This window comes from Camelina sativa, chromosome 4 (assembly GCF_000633955.1).
Source record: "Camelina sativa cultivar DH55 chromosome 4, Cs, whole genome shotgun sequence".
NCBI lineage: Eukaryota > Viridiplantae > Streptophyta > Magnoliopsida > Brassicales > Brassicaceae > Camelina > Camelina sativa.
Window position 1 is genome coordinate 22455440 of NC_025688.1, and position 21468 is coordinate 22476907.

General features: G+C 34.7%; 8 protein-coding genes across 8 annotated transcripts in view; 4 read left to right on the forward strand and 4 right to left on the reverse strand.

Moving 5' to 3' along the window:
- The window catches only part of LOC104784178 (katanin p60 ATPase-containing subunit A-like 2), an 8120-nt gene extending 7122 nt beyond the window's left edge, over positions 1-998 (forward strand). The window contains exons 2-5 of the mRNA XM_010509236.1: positions 7-170; positions 261-362; positions 449-671; positions 750-998. Of these exons, the coding sequence (XP_010507538.1) occupies positions 7-170; positions 261-362; positions 449-671; positions 750-883 (623 nt within the window). The 3' untranslated portion in view covers positions 884-998. The remainder of the gene's footprint in view (positions 1-6; positions 171-260; positions 363-448; positions 672-749) is intronic.
- Positions 1125-2906, reverse strand: LOC104781850 (rRNA-processing protein UTP23 homolog). The gene is made up of 6 exons (XM_010506620.2): positions 2619-2906; positions 2463-2543; positions 2026-2146; positions 1653-1934; positions 1433-1531; positions 1125-1337 (listed from the first exon to the last, which is right to left on the reverse strand). The coding sequence occupies exons 1-6, from the start codon at positions 2807-2809 to the stop codon at positions 1251-1253; spliced, it is 861 nt and encodes a 286-aa protein (XP_010504922.1). The 5' UTR covers positions 2810-2906; the 3' UTR covers positions 1125-1250.
- On the reverse strand, positions 3045-4404 carry LOC104781849. The gene is made up of 4 exons (XM_010506619.2): positions 4284-4404; positions 3848-4035; positions 3574-3736; positions 3045-3458 (listed from the first exon to the last, which is right to left on the reverse strand). Exons 1-4 carry the CDS (start codon positions 4359-4361, stop codon positions 3399-3401), a joined length of 489 nt encoding a protein of 162 aa, XP_010504921.1. The 5' UTR covers positions 4362-4404; the 3' UTR covers positions 3045-3398.
- On the reverse strand, positions 8055-8564 carry LOC109132586. The gene has a single exon (XM_019244319.1). It carries the CDS (start codon positions 8500-8502, stop codon positions 8254-8256), a length of 249 nt encoding a protein of 82 aa, XP_019099864.1. The 5' UTR covers positions 8503-8564; the 3' UTR covers positions 8055-8253.
- Positions 8837-11197, reverse strand: LOC104781851 (pyruvate dehydrogenase E1 component subunit beta-3, chloroplastic). The gene is made up of 5 exons (XM_010506621.2): positions 11026-11197; positions 10750-10868; positions 10618-10661; positions 9372-10007; positions 8837-9294 (listed from the first exon to the last, which is right to left on the reverse strand). Exons 1-5 carry the CDS (start codon positions 11132-11134, stop codon positions 8958-8960), a joined length of 1245 nt encoding a protein of 414 aa, XP_010504923.1. The 5' UTR covers positions 11135-11197; the 3' UTR covers positions 8837-8957.
- On the forward strand, positions 15433-16412 carry LOC104781853 (protein TIFY 5B-like). The gene is made up of 2 exons (XM_010506623.2): positions 15433-15663; positions 15768-16412. Exons 1-2 carry the CDS (start codon positions 15590-15592, stop codon positions 16078-16080), a joined length of 387 nt encoding a protein of 128 aa, XP_010504925.1. The 5' UTR covers positions 15433-15589; the 3' UTR covers positions 16081-16412.
- LOC104781854 lies at positions 18254-19448 on the forward strand. The gene has a single exon (XM_010506624.1). The coding sequence runs from the start codon at positions 18319-18321 to the stop codon at positions 19204-19206; it is 888 nt and encodes a 295-aa protein (XP_010504926.1). The 5' UTR covers positions 18254-18318; the 3' UTR covers positions 19207-19448.
- Positions 20156-21360, forward strand: LOC104781855 (transcription termination factor MTEF1, chloroplastic-like). The gene is made up of 2 exons (XM_010506625.2): positions 20156-20813; positions 20902-21360. The coding sequence occupies exons 1-2, from the start codon at positions 20218-20220 to the stop codon at positions 21218-21220; spliced, it is 915 nt and encodes a 304-aa protein (XP_010504927.1). The 5' UTR covers positions 20156-20217; the 3' UTR covers positions 21221-21360.

Genomic DNA, 21468 nt, shown 5'->3' on the forward strand with positions numbered 1-21468 from the left:
TTTCAGGTGATTCTGAGAAGTTGATAAGAGTTCTGTTCGATCTAGCTAGGCATCACGCACCTTCAACGATATTTCTTGATGAAATAGATGCAATCATAAGCCAACGTGGTGGTGAAGGCCGCAGTGAACATGAAGCAAGCAGGCGTCTCAAAACCGAGCTTCTCATTCAGGTAAAATGCACAAGAATGTCTTACAAAGTAGTAATATCTTGCCGAACCATCAGTAATAAACTGATGTTTTTCTTGGTTCAAAATTTGCAGATGGATGGGTTACAGAAAACGAATGAGCTTGTGTTTGTTTTAGCAGCAACAAATCTCCCCTGGGAACTAGATGCAGCTATGCTCCGGCGTCTAGAGAAAAGAGTATCCTTTTCATTTTTACCTCATTGAGTGAAAATGCTTCTTCTATGTTTCTCCTTTGTTTTGGCCTCAACTAGTGAAATCATTAGATTCTTGTACCTTTACCGGATCCGGAAGCAAGAAGAGGAATGTTCGAGATGCTCTTGCCGTCACAACCAGGCGATGAGCCATTGCCTCATGATGTGCTGGTTGAGAAATCTGAGGGTTACTCTGGTTCGGACATTCGAATACTTTGTAAGGAAGCTGCGATGCAACCATTAAGACGCACACTAGCTATTTTAGAAGACAGAGAAGATATTGTGCCTGAAGAGGGTAAAATCACTTTTGAAAACAATCCGTCATTGGCATAGTTGCCAAAAATCTCTGACATTATTTTGTTTTGTGATGCAGAGTTGCCAAAAATTGGTCCCATCCTACCAGAAGATATTGATCGAGCTCTGAGCAACACTCGACCATCCGCTCATCTGCACGCCCATCTTTACGACAAGTTCAATGATGATTATGGTAGCCAAATTCTTAAGTAAATTCGATAAACATATATACAATATTTGTATGGAAGCATCCAAATTCTGGCCACTCAAGAACTTTTGTTTGCTTTGAACTTAAGAATAAAAGCTCGTCGTTGTTTTGTTTGCTTCATATTTTTTTGGCCGTTTTATTTGTTAAAGAAACAAACGGTTGGCGACTTAGCTTCTTTGTTTGAGTGATGGAGTCTCTTTTAGCTTCTTGCGTGAAATGTGGATAAAGGAGATGAGAGTGTAAAAGCAATGTGTCTAAAACTATAGAGCGACTGGTGATCAAGATTTTACTATGCAGTAGTAAAAAATAACGTTTAAAGACAAGCACCCAATTCTTGGTGAGTGGTTTAATACAATGTTAACATCCTCTGTTTCACTCGGTACTCTCCGGACCAGATTTTCCTTCTTTCGATCGTTTTCTTGTCCTCTTTTTTGCATCACTCTCGCCTTCTTTCTTTTCCTGGAAAGACAAAGATCGAATAGTAAACATCTGCAACCTCTTATTTGTAAACACAAGGCTGCCAAGTGCTAAATCTCTCTATGTAACTATGTTACCTTTTGTGCACCAGAGTTAGACTCGGCTTTAGATTTGAATTGACGTCTCTCTGTATTGTTGTTCTTCTTCTTCTTCATGCATGAAAGTGGATTTGGACCCTGTAGAGTTTTGAGACAACAATGTTAGTTTCTCCCCTGCTACTTCAACTAAGACACAGAACAATGAATCCTAATAAAGTTATATACAACCTACAAATATTGTGAAGAGATTGTACATTACCTTAGCTCTATTTCTTTTGAATTGAGGTCTATCTTTCACACCAAGTGCATTATTTCTTGTAGAAATAACTCGAGGCATCCCCCATTCTTCATTTGCAATTGTTCCTTCTGGTCTATTAGAAGCTACAATTTTCGAAGTCCGTTTCGCCAACAACCTTTTTTCTGTGTCGGTCATATTTAAGCGCCTCTTTTCAGAGTCTTTGGCAGTCTCACGTTGGAAATCAGAAGGTTGATCGATCAGTAGTATGTTCCTTAGTCCAAAGACAAGAGGAACAATAGACTCCTAAAAGAGGAATTAATAACACACGGAGATTAGTATTAAAACATCTAAACCCTCCAAGAAAAATATCCATCAATCTGCTCATCAGACTAACCTGCTGAAGCTTTCTCCTAAAGTCAGCGTCCTGAGTTCCGAGAAAGAAATGCTCGGTGTTTTGTAAACCTAAAACTTGTGACAAACACTCATCTGCTGCTTTTGCCTCCTCGTGCTCACATCTAAAAGCTCAAAAGGGAAGCAAAGCTCAACATCATATACATTATCCAAAACTCAGGTCTAGAACTTCAAAAGTCCTCACTTTTGCTATGCATAAGAGCTCATCTATATCAGTAATCAAATACATTATAGCCTGGAACTATATATTAAGTGGAACATCAATGCATATCAGTTATAGAAAACTCAGTTTCGTGCCTTAAGAAACAAATCGAAAAATTTACACAATGTTCCAATTCATCACACACTACGCAATCTAGTTGGAGACGCCTTCTTCTAGCTATATAACTAAATATAATGAGTGAAAGGGGAAAAGCTTACGTAGCTGTACTGAGCATCTGAGCAGCTTCTAGGGATTCTGAAAAATCTTTACCCAGTTTCTCCAACTCGGCAACCACACATCTACGATAATGGAACAGCTCCATGATAAGAAACTGGGGTAAATTTACAATGGAATCGTGAGAGATAGAAAGAAACCTGGTGGTGAAGAGCTTGACGGGACCTCCGAGGAGATCGGAGATAACAGTGTCGGCGGGGGTGATCTCATTAGCAACAAGATGGTGGATGAAAGTGCCGTCGCAAAGGACTTTGAAAGGCTGACGGAATCCGAAACATACTGTGAAGAATCTAACCGTTCTCCTGTTTTTCTTCTGCCTTTTCACTCTCATCTTCTTCGATGTTCTCTCTACGCTTCGATTTCTCAGAGCGCCAAGACGACGACGCTGGATTTAGGGTTTATGGTTTTTCTTCTTTTGGTTCGGTTCGGTGGAGATAAAGCGTTGATTTTGGTTTACTTGGTTCGATTTATAGTCTTCTCCGGTTTAATAAAATTGCCAACGTCACACACAAAAAAAAAAAAAACTTTATTTATTGGGGAGATTGGAATGATGGGTTCAGTGCTTTTGACTGGAGAATCAATGGATACAAGGTTGACATGGAAGAGGCCATTGGAGGACTGAACCTGACCTTGGCTCATCACCTTAAGTGCACTCCTGTTTCTCAATCGAACCCTAAACCCCTTTTGACTTTGTAATCTGTAGGAACCATGTTCTTTGATTGACTAATGGTGGTAACATGGTTGAAGTGTATCAATAAGGAAGCTTGCTTTCTGTTGTTCTGTAACTAACTACACTGGTTCATTCTATCTTATTCGTAATCATCATATCATACAATCATACGGTTACCTCATTCATCTAAAGCCTTTCCTCTGCAATTCCCACAATACATCTTTCTTCAAGTTAAGAAACAGATCATACCTTAACTTGTATTCTGCAGATAACTGTTCTTCTCATGAATTTCTTCGAACGCTGATTTAAGCTGAGAAATCCAAAGATTAAACATAATTAAACCTCAGAATCATTACTTCAAAATCCAAGACCAGGCACTGACTTATATATATTTCACATTCATAAGAGTGGCCATTATACTATACCTCTCTGATTCGGTTTCTCAGGTTCTCGATTTGAAACCGGTTCTCTGATCTAAACCTCTCAACGGTTTGCATAAACTCATTCGTCTCTAAGCGCTTCACCATGTAGTACTTCTCCCTCTCTTCATCTAACTCTTTCAGCTCTTCAACCTCGCTCTTCAGTGTCCTATATCATCCAATAATACCATACACCATTTAAAAACAAAAAAAAATCAATCAAACGCATTGATTGATGATATCAATAACCATCAACGAATTAAACCAAGAATGATCAAACCTCAATTGATGTATATAGTTCTGGTATTTTGAATCGAGATCCTCAATGTTAGATCTGAGAACTGTGATCTTGAGGTTTTGCGAAGCTATTTTTTGGTCTAACATCAAACATCTGCGTTCTATGGATTGTATACTTTGGTGCTTCGTTGCTAAAATCTGTGATTTGTTCACTTGTAACTCTTTCTCCGCCTATCAAACAATTTGAATCCACAACATTCAAAAATTACAGAGTATGATCTGTTTGATGATGATTCGCTAGGAAAATTGATTTTCGAAATTGAAATTAAAAGCAACAGTTCATCAACCTGAGATCTCGATCAACATAGGGTTTCTCATATTTTTCATACGACCCAGGAGAATTTCTAAAACTCACTAGCGACATTGAAACTCGATGATTCAATGGAACGAGCAGAAGATAGGATCGTAATTGATGATACCTGGAGAAGATCGAGTCGTTGTTTTCTGGTGAACTCCATTTGATCGAGTCTCTCCTTGAATGCTGCCGAAAGCGCCATTGCTAGATTGTGAGAGAGATAGAGAGAGAATTCGAATTTTGAATTTGGGAGATTGGATGAAACAAATAGAGTGAAATATAGTATTTTTATATGGGAAAAATGTCATTTTAAATCATGAACTTTCAAATTTTAGCCATTTAAACCATGAAATTTTGGTTGGAGTTCATTTAAAACATCAACTTTTGTTAACTAGCTTTTTTAAACATGAAATTTCGTTGACTAAGCCAAAAAAGACATGACGTTAAATCCGATAATTGACCTACTAACATACGTTACTATGCCGTTAATCACTCTGTTACTGACAAAACGACGTCGTTTTAATGGAAATTTTAATTCGAAAAAATATCATTTAAACCATGAACTTTTAAATATAGGTCATTTAAACCATGAACTTGTAAATGTATGTCATTTAAACCATGAACTTTCAAATTTATGTCATTTAAACTATAATATATAAAAAATGTGATCAATCTTTCAAACTCTAATGTAGTGTCCTAAAACAAAATCATCAATCCTTCAAATTCAAACTCTAGTGTAGTGTACTAATAAATGAAAAAGACTTAAGAAAAATACAAAAAAACACAAAATACATGACAATGGTCGAGAAAGAAGGATGAATTGATGTTCTTCTTTCTCTTTTTCAGAATTGCATTATGAGGCAGAGCCAAAGAAAGAAGAGAAAAAACTAAGTATTGGAGGCGAGAATTTGAAAGAATTTATTAGAAAAGACTTAATGACATAATTCATAGATTTTCTTGTATTGTAAAAGATTTTCAAATCTTTCTTTGTGATTCTAAGGACAATAATTTGTATTATTTTATTAGATTTGAATAGAATTTTAATATAATTGAAAATGGATAAATTCTTCTAGTTTCCATCTAACGTAAAAAAGAGTAGACTAGTTTCAAACAACAACAGAAACAAACTGAAAATGGATAAATTTGCTCCTTCATCCTTTATCCACGAAGGCTAGGAGTTAAAAACTTCAACAGAAACAAACACTACAATAGTTTATGGAGTTTCAGGATCATGACCTTGACCAGCAAATTCCTGTAGATGATACTTAACACCACGGCCCATAATTTACATATTATATTCCCTTCTAAAAGACTTCATTCGACTTAAGTAATTCGTGTAAGTCTTATTGCATTTAAGCTTTTTATTTAGCATTGGTAGTATCTTTGTCTCTACCGTAGCTTTACTTACCGACCCGTTTTTGTCACGCCACCCCGTTTGATAGCTTTAACTAATGCAGCCTACAACTCTTGACTCTCTTCATATGTCCAAGAATTATATGGGTTTTTCTTAGTTTTTGTTTTTGTGTGTGACCCTTCTCCTGTATCCATTCCAAAGAGAAAAAAACAAAAAGAAAACATAAGGAAATGACTTAACATGGGAGTGTAAGTAACTATATAAAATTGAAACAGAGAACTTACGAAGGATGACTGTGGTTTTCGTGAGATGATAGTTGTTTGTTTTGCTTTTGAGAAGTGAAAGGATCTCCAATATTATATAGGAGAAGAATCATTGTAACAAATACTACTTTTTAGGGATTTTATGATTTTGATAAGAGCAGATGGTAATTTAAAATTTGAAAACAAACATGCTAGAATTTCCGTAAAAAATATTTATCAGCTGATCCGATACATGAGAGCACAAACTTCACACTAATCTTTCGAATATCCACAAAGAATATTTAGTCAGTATCATTATTACCAAATCACAGTCTGAATTAAAACAAATACTAATAATGTTGCTCATTTAATAATAATAGTCTCACTTTCAATATCTCGATGTTTAAAAGATGTATGCTCTGTTCCAATTAGTTTTGAGAAGAAAGAGATCAAAGTAAATCACATATGACTACATGACTCTATTTGCAAAGGTTTTGAAATCAATGCATCATGTAAGAGAGGAGACAACGACATCGACCGAAAGCAAAAAAAAAAAACACATGGTTGGAATCGAAATAACGCAACAGCTTGAGAAACAGTACAAAAGAGAGAGAGAGCCTGTTCGGATTCATGTCGCTAGCGACAGCAAGTAGCGACCAAAAAATACTTTATAATAAGTTTTTGGAAGGCAATATCAGGGGAGAGTACAACGATGGTGTTAATATCGAAGACGCTGCGACTTACCAAAACATTCGCCGAGAAAACCAGCGACACCCGTTATAATTAGAATCAAATAAAGTGTCGCCGATTGTCGATGATGAATGACGTGACGTTAAAATTTTTGATCGCTCGCCTCAATCCCGCGAAAAGTAAAAGAACCTTCAAACCAGCCGCACCACTGCTGTAAGAATCGTACTGAAGAACTTGCATGAGTTTTCTGGCCATTTTTTATTATTATTTCGTGCAAAGTAATATCCAAATCCTAGCTTAAAAGGTCAGACTTTTTTCTTTACAATTTGCACTAACAATTCTTTAACATTCTAGTTAAATCTAGTTGCTATTAAAAAATACATAACATCCAATAACACTAGAATTTAATAGAAATGAAAAGTTCATGACTTGAATAACACTAGATTCTGAAGTAATTTAAAAGACTACTTAAAAGTACTTAATCCAATAACAGATGAATTTAAAAGACTTGATAAAATATTTAATCCAATAACACTGGAATTCAAATGTCTAATAATTTCTCTCACATTCTCGCCTCCAATACCCCCCTAAACTAGGGTTAAATGGTTTAACCGGTTAGGCTTATATACTTATGCGGTTTCTAATAAATCAATCGGTCCGATTACCAAACTGAACTAAAATCCAATTATCCAAATCAATTGCGCTGAACGGTTAGACTTTTTTCCGGTTTGCTTCGATAACCAAAATTTTCATGTTGTCTAGTTTTCACCGAACACCTAGGACAAGTTCATGGTTTATATGACATACATTTACAAGTTCATGGTTTAAATGGACGATATTTAAAAGTTCATGCTTTAAATGGCTTATATTTAAAAGTTCATGGTTTAAATGATATTTTTCGAATTAAAACTTCCATTAAAACGACGTCGTTTTGTTAGTAACATAATCATTAACGGCATAGTAACGTCTGTTAGTAGGTCAATTATCGGATTTAACGTCATATCTTTTTTGGCTTGGTCAACGAAATTTCATGTTTAAAAAAGCTAATCAACAAAAGTTGATGTTTTAAATGGGTTAAAACAAAGTTATGACCAAAATTTGAAAGTTCTAACATTTTTTTATATACACAGTTATGTATAAGGCCAAAACATATAGAGTCCTATACTAATAAAGCCCATGAAGCCTTCTCAACTTGATAAAGAACGGCAAAACTGATTTCATATAATTAACCAATTTTGTAGTGATTTAAGTTCTTAATCACACTTTGAAACAATTAATATTCCGAACTGTTAATATCTTAAATTATTCACCATTGCAACCGATTCGGAGTATCCAAGTTATTCGTTCTCAACTGAATTGTCGTAGTCAGTGGTCCGAGTTCTCTTTGTCGATTAAACTAAACACAAGCGTCCAAATCTACTCAGCTACTACCACACAACCTACAACTTCAAATAACTAACTTGATACAATGTACATTATGTATATGTGTGACTTTGTGAGAGCCATGGTTTATGTAACACAAGGATGAAACAGTGCTCGTGGCCTCGTGCTGATCAAACAAAGAAAAGTCACATTTCGTCCCCAAAATAAGAACGAACCTTAATCATACTGATAGATCTTGAATTTTGCCTTAATATTATACTTTGCAAATAAGAACAGCAAAAAAAACACAGAAGCATTCCAATGGAAAATTGCACAAATCAACCGGAATAGGCAAACATTTTAGAAAACGAGAGAGAGAGAGAGAGAGGTTTATCACAAAGGATGGTAAAAATTAAATACAAAGGAAAACTCAAGGGAAGGTCGCATCAGACTGACTTGATCGCGGTGGAGGGATCAGGATCGGAGTTATCGGGAGGAGTATTTGGGATGAGAGGAGCACGAATACCGGAAGTTGTGTCGACGACGTCTTCGTCGTCGGGATCGTAATCCGGGTTTAGAGATCTGTCGATAGCTTCACGCCCTGACTCCAGGCAAGGCTTACAAGCTAACTCTATCGTTACCCATCCCAAGATTATTCCGGCTATTGCGATCACCGCGCTTGTTATCGCCGCCATTGACTGCTCTCTCTCTCTCTCTCTCTCTCTCTCTCTCTCTGTATGATTCTCACCCCTTTCGACTCAACGATAGAGTTAGCTTATGAAATGTCAAATATCAAACGCGAAATGTCACTTATACCCTTATTCTTTTAGTATATTCGTCGGCAAGAATTATGAATAAGCTAATTACCATAATTATATTTTGTTGATTTTTTTAAGTTTTGATTAGTGTACGTAATGTATGAGTATAATTACCATAATTAAATTTTGTTGATTTTTTTAAGTTTTGATTAGTGTATGTAATGTATGAGTAAGTGATGAAGACGTTACAATTTGTTATTGTCAAATAAAGTATGGTCCATATGGAAGTTTTCTATAGAGTTGTTTAAATGTTCAAATTGAAAGTATCATTCACCCAAGACAAACAGAGGAAAACAAAACGTAAAAACAGTCACTGTAAAAAAAAACAAACATTACTGGCAGAGTTGTTCGACGGCAGTGACGATTTGAGCTGGTTGAACAACCGTCCATTCCTCCAATGTACCAGCGTAAGGAGTTGGAACATCTTGAGAAGACAAACACATCACCGGAGCATCCAAGTAATCATGAAAGTTCTCGTTTATGGCAGCTGTCAAGCTGGCTCCGATTCCTCCCGTTCTCATACATTCCTCTACAATCAAAACCCGGTGGGTCTTCTTCACGGAGTTTCCAATTGTGTGGAGATCAAAAGGCTTCAACGACCTAATGTCGATAACCTCTGGATCATACCCTTTGTTCACCAGCGTCTTTGCAGCCTGCATTGCATGGTACCTGATACAAGTTTTCTATTAGTTCTGGATATTGTTTCGATTTCAACTAAGAAAAGCTTTTAGTTTGTGATTCAGTACCTCATCCTCGAATACGTCAGTATCGTGATGTGTTCACCGGGTCTGACCATTTCCGCTTCTTCCAGATTACAGATGTATTCTTCGTCTGGGATACTCTCTTTGAGGTTATAGAGCAGAACATGTTCGAACAGAATCACGGGATTCTCGCTTCTTATCGCCGCTTTCATCAATCCTTTAGCGTTGTAAGGTGTTGAGCAAGCCACCATCTGAATCCCAGGAATTGACTGGAAGTAAGACTCAAGCCGCTGAGAATGCTCAGCTCCGAGCTGCCGGCCAACACCACCAGGACCACGGATTACAACCGGGATAGTGAATTGACCACCAGATGTGTAGTGAAGCATGCCACAGTTGTTGGAGATTTGGTTGAAGGCTAAGAGTAGAAACCCCATGTTCATACCTTCAATGACAGGTCTTAGTCCTGTCATGGCAGCTCCAATGCCCATACCAGTGAAGGCGTTTTCACAAATTGGAGTATCGAGAACCCTGAGATCGCCGAACTTGTCAGCTAGACCTTTGGTAACTTTGTATGAGCCTCCGTAATGGCCTACATCTTCACCCATGACACATACATGTGGATCTCTGTCCATTTCTTCTTCTAGACCTTCTTGAAGAGCCTCAAAAAGCAATAGCTCATGTCTGAACATGTTATATAGCTACAATTAGTTATGCTTATGTTGTGGCAAGAGAAATAAGCTTCTGAGAAGGAAATATGATTTCTCTCACGGAATACAGAGACAAGATCAGAAGATGTGCTACTTCGAACGAAAGATGCATAAGTAAAGATGTAAACATCATCGCATGATCTTTGTAAGGCTTTGAGACTGTAGATACAGATATCAGATGCAGGGTCACATGTATAACTTATGATACAAAAACTCTATATAATCAACAGGGATTTTTTGAAGGCTGAAGTATGGGCTCTTTTATACAGAGATACAAACATAATCTAGAATTGACCCGGATGTGACACCACCAGACTTCAAAGAAAAGGCATTTGCATAATTAAACATAATGAATCTAAACAGTCTAAGAGCATCCACAACGGTCCTGATGGAGGTGCTCTAAGCAGTATCATAAATCTAATGCACTATAAGATCAGCCATAAACCTGAACTACCAACAAACACGAGAGAATTTGTTCCTTGCCAACTAACATCCAATATTATGGTCAAGAGTCCAAAAAGTACTAAATCAATGCATTTAAATCAAACCATTTAGCATTTAGCATAAGGAATGAAATAACATACCCAGACTTTGATGGGGTGGAACTGGAAGCAGTGTCCGCCTTCGTCTACAGAAATCGAGAACCACCCATCAAAAGATCCATTACAGATTCTTAACAAGAGAAAGAAGATAAAAAAGATTAAACACATACATACCGCAGCAACAGCATTTGGTATCATCAACGGCTGAGAACGACGAGCTATGAGGCTAGAAGAACCAAAGCTTTTATTAGTTCCCTCATCAGATCCAGCCACAATGTATCTCTTACTCCTCACTAACATCAAAAACAAAACCACACAATAAAATTCTATTAAGATCCTACCAAAATTCATATATAAAAATTTTGCGATTACCACCCCTGGAATCAGACAGTTCCACCAACAAATTCGAAATCGAAACAAACCAACAAAGGAAGCAAATCAAGCAAAAACCTGAAAGAGAAGAGCGAGAATGAGCGACGAGTTTGTTGGAATCGATAGAATTAAACGGCGAAAGAGCCGCTGCAGCTCCAGCTCCAGCTCCTTGGAGTATCGCAGACATTGATCCCAGAAAAAAATCAAAGAGAGGAAAAAAAAATCAATACTGACAAGTGTTAGAACAGAGAAGAAACAAGAGCGGAGAAATCGATTCAGATATAAAATCTGATAAAATCCGGTTATTCCCGGTATGGTGACCCTAATTTTGTATTTTGGTAGTTCCACCTGAACCAACTAAATTGCACTTACCCACTTTTAGATTATAGAACATTTGTTTTTTTCAACTCAAAATTCTTAAGCAATACATTTTTGTTATTTTTTTATATGTGTAACTAGATTTTAACTCGCGGTACACCGCGTGCAAATAATTTTTATTACTATTTATATTTTATATTGTATTTGTTTGTTAAATATTAGATGATTTTCATAGAGAAATAACTAAATTTCGTGACCGTTTGTGCGGCTAAATGCAGAGTCGGCCCTTAACACAGGCAGGTGAAACACATGCTTGTGGCTTCCAAATAAGATAGTGAATATTCGACCCTTTTTCCTAAAAACTTTATTAGTTCTAATGGTAAAAAGGTAAGATATTAGTACCAAAAGGTCATTGTTTCAAATATTTTTTAGTATTCTTTGTGTTTTTCAAGTTTTTTTAAAAAAAATATTAATGTATAATTGGCTCCACCAAAAAATGAGCTTGTGGCCTTAATATTTTCAGAAAAGACTCTGGTTAAATATTTATATTAATTTTTTAACCCCGCAATATACTTCATTACCATTTATTTGTTATATTTAGTTTGTTTTGTTTAGTGTTTAAGATTCTATTTTGATTGTTAATTATTATAACATAAAATAAGGGATTTAAATACATAGTAAGTCATTTATAAGCTATGATTAAGTCATGTTTTTTTCTAATGATTTAATTGTTTTACACATCTTAGTTAAATCAAATTAATTTTTATATGTCAGATATTTTAATATTAATATTGTTAACAAATAATAAAATGAGGATTTAACCCGTGTTAGCATAAATTTAATGATATTTTATTAATTCCAACATATTCTCTTTATAACCCATCTACTATATAACCATATCATATAGTGTATTTTTTTTAAACTAATTTTACATATTTGTAATATTTTAAAATTTTATTAAGTTTATATATATAAATTATAATATTTAAATAAATGTGAATCGAAGTTCTTCTTACGTTAAGAATCAAAGCTCACAGATTTTGAAAAATAAAATAGGAATCAAATTGTTGTTTTATTTGTTTGCAAAGGATTCATAGATAGAATATTTTTAATGCACAATAGAAAGTGTGGTTAAATATATTATAGTTTATGTTTCCATATTTATTCTGCTGTATTTTTTTAGTTGGAATGGTATGTAAAATAGTTAGGAAACAAAATCTGAAGTAATGTTATTTTTGGAAACTTTTTTGGGATTCATGTTGTAAATAAATTTTTAAATAAACAAAACTAAAAGAACATAATACAAAATGTACTTCAAAAATGTTAATATAGATAATAAGTTGAACGATATATGGTGAATTTGCTGTAAAAGACTTCTTATATTCAAAAGTGTAGTTTACTAAAAAAATGTTTTATGAACAATAACATTTTTACAATAACAATAACAACGTTGTAGTATTAACAAAAAAATAACAATAACACACATTAAAAAATGTTATTGTTAAAATGTTATTGTTCATTTTTACGATCTCATCAATTTTCATTAATGTGTGTGTATATTATTGTTATTGTTCATATATAATATAAATCGAAGACGTTAGTTCGGTCTTCAAATCGATAGCACCACTAATTACATGTGCGCATTGTTTTTTAAAAAATTGATGAGATCGTAAGTTAAAATGTGTACATGTGCTCATTAGTCATTTCAGTTCCATACTTTTTGAGTTCGAGTTTTTTAGTTGAAAACCAAACAATTGTATTTTGGCATTTCCCACGTGGATTTAACCTTCTTTGTTGGTATATATGGGTATGTGGCCAAACCCAAAATCTGATGGCAGAATCATGCTAACGAAGCTATTCATCAAGTGAAAAACATGTGGTTTACAAAAAAAGTAATCTACCAAATCACGTGATGGCAAGAAATTATATTATTAAATAATGCAATAGTGGATAGAGACCAAACAAAGTGAAGTTGTCTTTCATGATATTCATTCCACTTGACATTCTTAAGATACAAATAGAGACTACATTTTTTTAGAAAAGAATGAAAAAAATATTCTTTTGCTAAATACAACTTTGTTAACGGCCGGGCTCTTAACATTTTAACAGTACTATTTGTTAGTGGAGCTTAACCAGAGCCGTGCCTATGTGCATTAAAATGAAACATTCGCCTACGGCCTTATACTTTGTAAAAGGCAGTCAAATGCATATTTTTATTTTATAAGAGTAGAGAGTTAATGAGGATTTGCAAAATGGTAGCTAAACTAGAAATATGGAAAATAAGTTAGGATGACTACACAATAATCTCTTCATCTCTTCTTAATTGGAATATATTTAAGTTTTATATTTTGCTTCCTTCTATTTTTATTATATAAAAACTAATAAAAACAAATGCATAATCAATTGGTAAATATACAATTCACTATAAATTGTTTCATCTAGTATTACAAACAAAACATAATTTAAAATTTACAAATGATGCACTGATAGTTATTATAGATTAGAATCCGTTTGAAATTATAGTTTTGTAATATTTTTGTATTTAGTTGTAAGATATTGTAATTAGTTTTTTTAAAACATATTTTATTATCGTTTCTGGCCTCTAAATCTCTAGGCACGGCTTTGAGCTTAACCTAACATTTTACTATATAGTCTATATTGATATCTCGAAAAAACTAACAATTTGAAGGATCATCGGAGGAGGTTGAGTGGTTGTTGCTAGCGTTGGTGATGTGCATCTCGATGTTGTGTTCCTCATCTTGGGGTTTGGATTTCAGAGCCTTCTTAAACCAACGATAAACTCGTGCTAAGACAGAATCCAATAATTACAAATGCTATAAGACCCATGATGGAATCCAATAATTATGGCCTTTTACGAATAGAGGGGAGAGATAGAAATTGAAGTCAAAGATCTTAAACTAATGTTGAAGTGTGTCGGTGTGTGCTCATAAGTCGTTTCAGTTCCATACTTTGAGATCGTAAAAGGTAAAAACTAAATACGATTTTTCTTATAAAAACTAAATATTGTAGGTTTTTTTAACAAAAAAAAACTAAATATTGTAGGTTTAAATGATAAAATATTTTTTTATGAATTTTTAAGGAATTTGGAGGAAAAAAAATGTTACATCATTTGCAAACTTGAAGAATTTTTAGATATTTCGTTTTTTTAATTCTTTTTATTTTAATTTTAAAACTAAATTATTATTGAAACTATACAAACTAATAGTAAAATATTTGTAAGCTAGATAAATAAAATAATTTCATTGTATAACAAAACAAAAATTAATTTTTAAAGTTATTGTTTTATTTTTATAATTTGTAATTTTAAGAATTCTGAGATAAATTATTAATGTAAGACCATTAGTCAGATTTACGTTTTGGTAAATTGATTTTTATGTAAAATATAATAACTTCAAATTTTGCCAAAATTAAACCTTACGCACAAAACAAAACAAACAAACAAAACCAAACATTGTATATTGGCATTTCCCACGTGGATTTAACCTTCTTTGTCGGTATGTGGGCAAACCCCAAATCTGATTGCAGAATCATTTATTCATTAAGCGAACATGTGGTTGAAAAAAAAAATGAACTAATGATGACAAATAGTTCATTAATAATCCGACGGTGCATAGTGACCAAACAAAGTGAAGTTGTTTTCATGATATTATTACTCTACTTGACATTTTTACGAAAAAATACTCCAATTTTCCTAAAGAATGAAACATCTTCTTTATTTTTTTGGTGATTTACAACTTTGAAAGCAGGCACTTATACTAATATCTCAAACTTTAAAAAAAACCCCAAAAGAATCTCTGTTATTTAAGGATGTATCCAAATTAAACCAAATTAGTATAGAGAGGATCTCTGTTTCTTTAGGCATGAGTTCAATATTAATATGCGTGCTTTAGTTAAAACATCTTATATTTTGAAATGAAGGGAATATTTTATTTCTCCCAACAACCCAAAACAATTATACAATGAATTGTTTAAAAAGATTCTTCTCTTTTTAAAGGGTCAATGGATTTAAAATACAAAAAAAATGGAAGTTAACAAATGAAAAAACACACAAGAAGCATTTTACACGTGTGGGAAGAGAGAGAAGGAAACAGAAATGTAAAGCTATGTTCTGTCCAAACTTCGCTGTTCTCTTTGCCAGCTTTTGTTTATCCTTATCTCCTCCTCTCTCTCTCTCTCTCTCTCTTTTCGACCACAACACATTCAGAACACGCAGACACACATATATAAATCAATAGACTGACACAAAATCACAGCATCATCATCACAAACTCCACAAGCCTTTTTTACTCACAACTAAAAAGAGATGGAGATCCAAACAAAATGCGACTTGGAACTTCGCTTATTCCCGTCTTCTTATAATTCTGATTTCCACACCTCGTGAGTCTCTCTCTCTCTCTCTTTATGCTTAATCTGTACTATATGAGTTAAGAGTCAATTTACAAACGATACTGATATCGTTTATATTATTAATGGTTTTGTAGGGTGGAAGAATCAAGCAGCTCTGAAATTTCACAACCAAAGCAAGAATCTCAGATGCTAACAATTTTCTACAACGGGCACATGTGTATTTCTTCATATCTTACCCATCTTGAGGCTAAAGCTATACTGTCGCTAGCGAGTAGAGATGTGGGATCATCGTTAAGAAGTTCAGACGGTTCGGATCCTCCGATGATCACAAACAATATCACCACAATTCATCGTCAAAAGGCCTCTATGAAGAGATCTCTTCGGAGTTTTCTTGAGAAACGAAATGTTCGGATTCAAGCAACTTGCCCTTACCATCATTCCCGATAGCATTATTTATTTATTTCAATTTTTCTCTCTCTCTCTCTTTTTTTTTTGGCTGCGACATAATCCAATTGTGTGTGTTGGGTTTTTTTTTTTCGTGTTTAGGATGCCCTTAATTAGTTAGCTTTAGAGTTTAAAAGTTTCAGATTTTTCAGCAATTTGTGTTTAAGTGTTCAAGAAAGAACTTTTAGCTTCTAGCTACCTTAATGGATATATCTAGTAACATGAGAACAATTTCAAGTTATAACGATAGGTTTGAAGACATCAAAGTATTATTTTCATATAAAGGTATGTATAATCAAATTCACTTTAAATCGGTCAATGTATTGGTAGCCATGTACTTAATTAAAACTTATAAACTTAGAACAGAAATCTAAATCTAAATGATTTGGTAAGATGAATCGGCATAATTTTCACTATAAACCATCTTTTACAAATTAAAGAAGGGTGTGAACTTCATGCTGACATTGTTGTTCTCCATATGGCGTTGTGGGGTGCTAATGGTGCGAGAAATATCCATATACCAAATTCTTTAAGAGATGACAAATTGGTTGGAAACATATTATGTAAAACCTTCGAGTCTTCAAACATCACCTATAAGTTTTCCCTCAATCCTCATGTACAATGTATCCCTGGCTGTCCCACTAGTTCATACCGAATAAGAAAGTCTAAGATCTTTGCCAAAACTATATTGTCAGTTCTCCGTTAGTATACAAGTGGGAGAACTGAATATACTCGTGATAATACATGTAGATTTATGAATATTAAGAAGAAAAAAAAAGGTTCGGCTAAAAGTTGAAGATGTTGAATGAAAAAAAAAAAAAAACTCGCAAGTAACCTCAATTTATGGCTTGTAATTTAGGAAATTCAATCTTTTATATATGTATGTTTTGAGAAAATTAATTGTGTTCTTATATATCTTCTTCAATTAGGTTTCATAAAACTATATAGTTAGCCTAAAATTTAGACCATTGTACACAATCTTTTTCAAGAAAGATACACTCTACACATCTTTAAATTTGTACCATCTTAAGAAATTAATTTATAAATAATGCAGAACAGTGGGGAAAAAAAAACAAGACATGATGGATAAAAAGGATAAAACTTAAAATGTAATAATAAATAATAAACGTGCAAGAATAGTCGAGACATCAGGACAAGTTAAGGTAACTATAACGCTTGTATGGTAAAATCTAGACCAGCCGCCAACGTGTGAGCTCACATGAACTTCGCCATTGCCACGTTTTGGCTTAACGAACAAGCTGATAGTCAAACTATTTTTTTTAGTCTCAATTGTTTTTTGTCTGATGATATACATATGATATTATACCTACTTTGGCTTCTTATAATACACATAACCCATGTTTAAACTGCTGACAAGTGACAATACAAAGTGTGAGTGATTAGTCGATAACCACAATAGTTCATGAAAAATGACTCCAATATACAAGTTTGAAAGATTAAAAATAAATAGAAACTCCCATGAGTTTCTTTCACTCCGGATAAAGAAACGGATAAACTCAGATCAATCGTTTTGATTCAATCTTCATATTTTATTTTTTATTATATAAGTAAATTTTGGTTCATTAGATGATGCAACAAAATAGAATTCACTTTTATAGATACGTGGAAGCAAAGCCATCATATAATCGTTGTTTTATTTTACTTTGTTGTGCTGTCAAAGCGTGGTACATTTTTTCTTATATTGTACATTTCAAAGGTACCTAATGTAATGTATAAACATATAGTAAAGTAAAAATTACGGATATGTGTTGTTGTCACATGATGACCTGTCGTCGTTTATGCAGTACCAAAGCCTCTGTACCTTGACTAAAAATGTTTTTTTACGATTTGCTTATATCACCCAATATAGACAAATAGTATTAATGTTGTACCTATCCTAAAATACATCTTATATATGTTTAATCGACATTTTCAGGTAAACGAAAAGTAAATCAAAGATTAATTATTAGATGATACTTGCTAAAGACGATTGGGTATTAAATCCACGTAACTCAAAAGTTAAATCAACATGAAACGACAAATAGCGAATCGTGGCAGGATCCGCAAGTAAGATATAGTAGTTGATGACAAAGGGTAAATTAGAAAATTTATAAGCTCAATAATTCAGACTTGTGACCCCAATATAAAGAGATCCGACCATGACCAATTCAAAGATCAAACACAATCTACAGCCTTCATCCTAAAACCCAATGCCCAACTCATCACGACCAATCTAACAAAATGACAGAAATGTCCTCGTATGTTGTTGAAAACCCTATTTTCGAGCCTTATTACAAACCCAAGAAACAATACAACAACTTGTACTCTTCGTTGCTCCCCATCCCCTTATCTATATTCATCTACATTTTGTGCTTCCACGTTCTCGACGTGTCTCCTTCGTCGATATTCAACAACACGAAGATCTTGTTCATCATCTCCAACGCACTTATCATCATCATCGCTGCTGATTACGGTGCATTCACTGCTAGAGAAAATCACGATTTCTACGGAGAATACGTGGCCGCGATGAGAAACGATGCAAGAGAAAACCCTAGACCGGAAAACGCGGGCTATGGGGTGAGTTTGGCGGAAGATATCAAGAACCGAAGTGAGAAACAAGAAGAAGCCGTGGGAGCGAAAGTTATACAACATCGGTATATACCTAACAAGGAAGCTAAAGTTCCTGAGAGAACCGTACAAGTGGTGAGTGATGAGAACCAACCGAAAAACATAGCTATCGAAAAATACGAGTCAGTGACTAAGCCAAACATTCATAAAACTGCTACTAAAGAAGAAAATTGCGACGCAAGAAAGCTGGTTAACTCTAAACCGTACGGGAGAAGCAAGTCGGATAAGGCTCGTGGACGCGTGTCAATGATAACTAAGGAACGTCGTCAAGAGATCAAACATAGACCTAAAAGTTACGATCGAAGTCAATGGGATAGCTCGAAATGGATGGTTGTTCACAAGGGGAAGAAGGCTGAGGAGATGGAAAAGGCGACGCAGAAGTGGGAGAATGTAAGAGAAGAGTCAGAGGAGTTCTCGAAGATGTCGAACGAGGAGTTAAACAGACGAGTCGAAGATTTCATCCATCGATTCAATCGAGATATCAAACGACAAAGTTTTTAGTCTAGTTTAATTTAATTTTGTCGTTGTACAAATGCGGCAAAATTTAGTCAACCTTTTTGTGTCATTGTATCTTGTTTATCATTTTTATCTTGCCTTCTTATGCATTTTGTCGTTAGAGTTGGTAATGAGATCATGGAGATAATCGTTAGTTTAAACTTCGATGGTTGAAAAAAATGAAATTAGACTTTTAAAAAAACTTGTTGCCTACTGTTTTATATAAATGGAAACTGAGTGTTTTGTTATTCTAAACAGTATTATATATAACAATATAACATAAGTACATAACTATATGATTCCAAATCACTAAAAAAATTCTTCTTTTCAAAATCATTTTTTGGAGATTTTTTATATATTTAAAATCTAAAAACTTGGTTTAGGTTGGAGTGGAGTCTTTCTAATTTTTATATGTCAACTTGGGCGAGTGTGTGTGGTCTCGCCTCCTCTCTCTGTTCCTTCCAGGGTATGAATAAATCCCTTCTCTGTTTTACTCTGTTTGATTTTGCTCATTGTGTTTATTTTATATCAACTGAACTTGAAACCCGTTCTTTTACTTAACTCTGACATGATCATATCATTTATGTCGTTGCGGTGAAGTACGTATGTGAACCCAATCTATGCATTGTAATAAGATCATCAAGAAAATATCAAAGACACCTATCTATCACATTGTAAGATCATTTGTGAGGAAGAGTCTCGTCAGATGAACAAATCTAGAGAAGATCAAACTTACATATTGGGAACACTGAAGGACGATTTGTAATCTTAAATGAGCCAATCATTGTAGAAGAAGGAGTGCCACGTGTTTGGATGTCTTTTTTGGATTATCCAAACTACAGAAAATGAAACATTTTTGCAATCTCATTTAACCAATCACGACACATTATAGTGCCACGTGGCAATCATCCACCTTACCCTCACACGCTTCTTCTTCTTCTTCTTCTTCTTCTCCTTCCTCAGACCATCCAAAGACCACATCATCATCATCTCTCTCTCTCTCTGCTAACTTCCACCATGTCTGCAGCTCTGAGCTCGTCTCTCTACATTTCCCCAAAGAAACCTTCATGTCCACAACAATCTCAACCCACAAACTTATCCACCAAACCAACGTCCATCAAAACCACTCTCCATAGCCACCCTCTCTTCTCTGTTGCCGATCAGGCCGTAACCTTCCAGATGAAAGAGAAGATCCTCTGTCTCGAGCTCATGGGAATTGACTCAGGCAAAGCCCTCTCTCTCAACCCATTTCTCCGCTCAGCCTCCCTTGACTCCATTGAATCCATCCTCCATTTCCTCCAATCGAGAGGAATCTACCCAAATGACCTCCCAAGAATCTTGGGGATGTGTCCTACGATCCTCACTTCCGACATCAGAACAGAACTCAACCCTGTATTCATGTTCCTGTCGAATGATCTCAATGTCCCTGAGAATTCGTTCAGAAGAGTGATCAAGAAATGCCCAAGGCTCCTCATTAGCAGCGTAGAAGACCAGCTCAAGCCTGCTCTGTTCTACTTGCGGAGACTTGGTTTCGACGATCTTGACGCTCTTGCTTACCAAGATCCTATCTTACTAGTCTCTAGTGTCGAACACACTCTCATCCCAAAGCTTAGGTAAAAAAATATTCATCCGCTTTCTCCAACGTTACTAGTGGTATTGATTAAGATTAGAGACTTTACAGTATTGTGATTTGTTGGTCAGATTCTTGGAGAGTATAGGTTACACAAGAACAGAAGCGATAGGAATGATACTACGATGTCCAGCACTATTCACATTCAGCATAGAGAACAACTTCAAACCAAAGCTTGATTACTTCATGAGTGGGATCAAAGGAAAACTAGAGAATCTAAAAGAGTTCCCTCAATATTTTGCATTCAGTCTAGAGAAAAGGATAAAGCCAAGACACATAGAACTAATGGAGAGAGGTTTAGAGTTGCCATTGTCATTGATGCTTAAGAGCACTGATGAAGAGTTCGAGCAATTACTCACAAATAATCCCTCTTCTGTGGCAAACGTATAAAATATTTTTTTATTGTATATGTGGGCAAATGTTACTACTGATCGTGTTCATAGCTTTTGTATTTAACATTGCTGCTCTGAAACAATTGTAACTCTATTGAAATCTTCAATTGACAAGATTGAGTAGCCAAGTTGATCTCTGTTTTCATGTAAAGTCAAAACGTTGTAAACCAGATTGGGCTTGGGCTTCTTGGCAGATTGGGCTGAGTTGGGGGTAAAACATTGAGTTTAATAACATTGGTAAAAGTA

Excerpts from the sequence above, each read along its gene's own strand:
- LOC104781850 (XM_010506620.2), bottom strand. The coding sequence starts at position 2,809 with ATGAGAGTGAAAAGGCAGAAGAAAAACAGGAGAACGGTTAGATTCTTC. Across the intron at positions 2,147-2,462 it reads CAGATGCTCAGTACAGCTAC|ATGTGAGCACGAGGAGGCAA; the intron begins GTAAGCTTTTCC and ends TTGAGCTTTTAG. Across the intron at positions 1,532-1,652 it reads TCAAAAGAAATAGAGCTAAG|GGTCCAAATCCACTTTCATG; the intron begins GTAATGTACAAT and ends AAAACTCTACAG.
- LOC104781849 (XM_010506619.2), bottom strand. The coding sequence starts at position 4,361 with ATGGCGCTTTCGGCAGCATTCAAGGAGAGACTCGATCAAATGGAGTTC. Across the intron at positions 4,036-4,283 it reads AACGACTCGATCTTCTCCAG|GCGGAGAAAGAGTTACAAGT; the intron begins GTATCATCAATT and ends ATTGTTTGATAG. Across the intron at positions 3,459-3,573 it reads TGAGAAACCGAATCAGAGAG|CTTAAATCAGCGTTCGAAGA; the intron begins GTATAGTATAAT and ends TGGATTTCTCAG.
- LOC109132586 (XM_019244319.1), bottom strand. The coding sequence starts at position 8,502 with ATGGCGGCGATAACAAGCGCGGTGATCGCAATAGCCGGAATAATCTTG.
- LOC104781851 (XM_010506621.2), bottom strand. The coding sequence starts at position 11,134 with ATGTCTGCGATACTCCAAGGAGCTGGAGCTGGAGCTGCAGCGGCTCTT. Across the intron at positions 10,008-10,617 it reads TCCACCCCATCAAAGTCTGG|ACATGAGCTATTGCTTTTTG; the intron begins GTATGTTATTTC and ends TAACATGTTCAG. Across the intron at positions 9,295-9,371 it reads CTGACGTATTCGAGGATGAG|GTACCATGCAATGCAGGCTG; the intron begins GTACTGAATCAC and ends AACTTGTATCAG.
- LOC104781853 (XM_010506623.2), top strand. The coding sequence starts at position 15,590 with ATGGAGATCCAAACAAAATGCGACTTGGAACTTCGCTTATTCCCGTCT. Across the intron at positions 15,664-15,767 it reads AATTCTGATTTCCACACCTC|GGTGGAAGAATCAAGCAGCT; the intron begins GTGAGTCTCTCT and ends ATGGTTTTGTAG.
- LOC104781854 (XM_010506624.1), top strand. The coding sequence starts at position 18,319 with ATGACAGAAATGTCCTCGTATGTTGTTGAAAACCCTATTTTCGAGCCT.
- LOC104781855 (XM_010506625.2), top strand. The coding sequence starts at position 20,218 with ATGTCTGCAGCTCTGAGCTCGTCTCTCTACATTTCCCCAAAGAAACCT. Across the intron at positions 20,814-20,901 it reads ACTCTCATCCCAAAGCTTAG|ATTCTTGGAGAGTATAGGTT; the intron begins GTAAAAAAATAT and ends TTTGTTGGTCAG.